The 1,280-nt window shown below is 59.8% G+C and overlaps 1 protein-coding gene across 1 annotated transcript in view; it reads left to right on the forward strand.

Annotated features, from left to right (window-relative positions):
* Window positions 1-942, forward strand: part of LMNA (lamin A/C) — a gene marked incomplete at both ends in the record, with an annotated part of 2,265 nt that extends 1,323 nt beyond the window's left edge. Inside the window, 4 exons of the mRNA XM_010166876.1 lie at window positions 8-206; window positions 348-455; window positions 645-764; window positions 850-942. Of these exons, the coding sequence (XP_010165178.1) occupies window positions 8-206; window positions 348-455; window positions 645-764; window positions 850-942 (520 nt within the window). The remainder of the gene's footprint in view (window positions 1-7; window positions 207-347; window positions 456-644; window positions 765-849) is intronic.
* Between the last annotated feature and the right edge of the window lie 338 nt (window positions 943-1,280).

Consider the following 1,280-nt stretch of genomic DNA (forward strand, 5'->3'; position numbering starts at 1 on the left):
GGCGGAGGCTGCCCCCCAGCCCTCCCTCCCACAAAGGTGGATCCCGTAGCCACTTGTCCACTCCGGGCTCCTCCAAGAAGAGGAAGCTGGAGGACAGCGAGGGTCGGACCAGCTTCTCCCACCACGCCCGGACAAGCGGCCGTGTCGGCGTGGAGGAGGTAGACTTGGAGGGCAGATTTGTCCGTCTCAGGAACAAGTCCAACGAGGTGAGTTTGCGTTCAGGGAGGATCCCTGGGATCCGTAGGGATGTAGTTCAGCCCAACTTCAGCCCATGGGCAGGAGGTGAACTGGGAGAAGCTGGGGAGGAACCCGGGGATCTCAGGGGTGCTGCTCTCTCTCTCTCTCAGGACCAGGCCATTGGGAACTGGCAGATCAAGCGGCAGAATGGAGATGATCCCCCCATCACCTACCGCTTCCCCCCAAAGTTCACCCTGAAGGCTGGCCAGGTGGTCACGGTGAGTCACTGCCCGGTGAAGGATCCAGCCGAGATCCCAAACCCAGCCAGGCCACTGGTGACACAGAGTGGTTGGAGCCAGGGCTCCAGCTACTTGGCACATGGCTTTTTTGGGGGGATAAACCTGCGTCCCCGTGGTCTGGGCTCTGCAGACCTGAGATGTTGCTTTTTTCTGTGTTTTTCTCCCTAGATCTGGGCCTCAGGGGCTGGGGCGACCCACAGCCCCCCCAGCAACGTAGTGTGGAAAGCCCAGAGCAGCTGGGGCTCCGGGGACAGCCTGCGCACTGCCCTGATCAACTCCAACGGGGAGGTGAGACCCCGATGGCAGCACCGGGTCAGGGCACTGGGGGATCAGCAGACACCAAACCCCCCAACTCCTTCCCTGTCCCCCGCAGGAGGTGGCCATGCGGAAACTGGTGCGCACCGTGATCATCAATGATGAAGATGAGGATGAGGATGAGGATGACATCCACCACCGCCATCACCACGTGAGTACCACGCTGGTCCCAGAGGGTCTGTCACAGGGATACTGGGGTCTGGTCCCAACCAGGGTGGGAGGCAGCTCAGTATCACGCAGGATCAGGCCTTAGTTGGGAGGCTGCTGTAGAAACAACCACATGGGAGAAGCCAACAGACCTCTGGCACCTGGAGAAGATTAGTGCTTGCCAAAAAAGCTCTAGAGACCTTGCTGGAAGTTATCTCCAACCCTGAGCAACCTTGACCTGCCATGAAAAGGGCTGGAGAAGCTGGGAAGGAGGCTGAGCTGGTACCTCGCATCCATCGGAGGTGGAGGACAGGATGGTGGGAAGTTGATGGATGGAAGTTG

The sequence above is a fragment of the Antrostomus carolinensis genome, unplaced genomic scaffold (genome assembly GCF_000700745.2).
Source record: "Antrostomus carolinensis isolate BGI_N321 unplaced genomic scaffold, ASM70074v2 scaffold31374, whole genome shotgun sequence".
Lineage (NCBI taxonomy): Eukaryota > Metazoa > Chordata > Aves > Caprimulgiformes > Caprimulgidae > Antrostomus > Antrostomus carolinensis.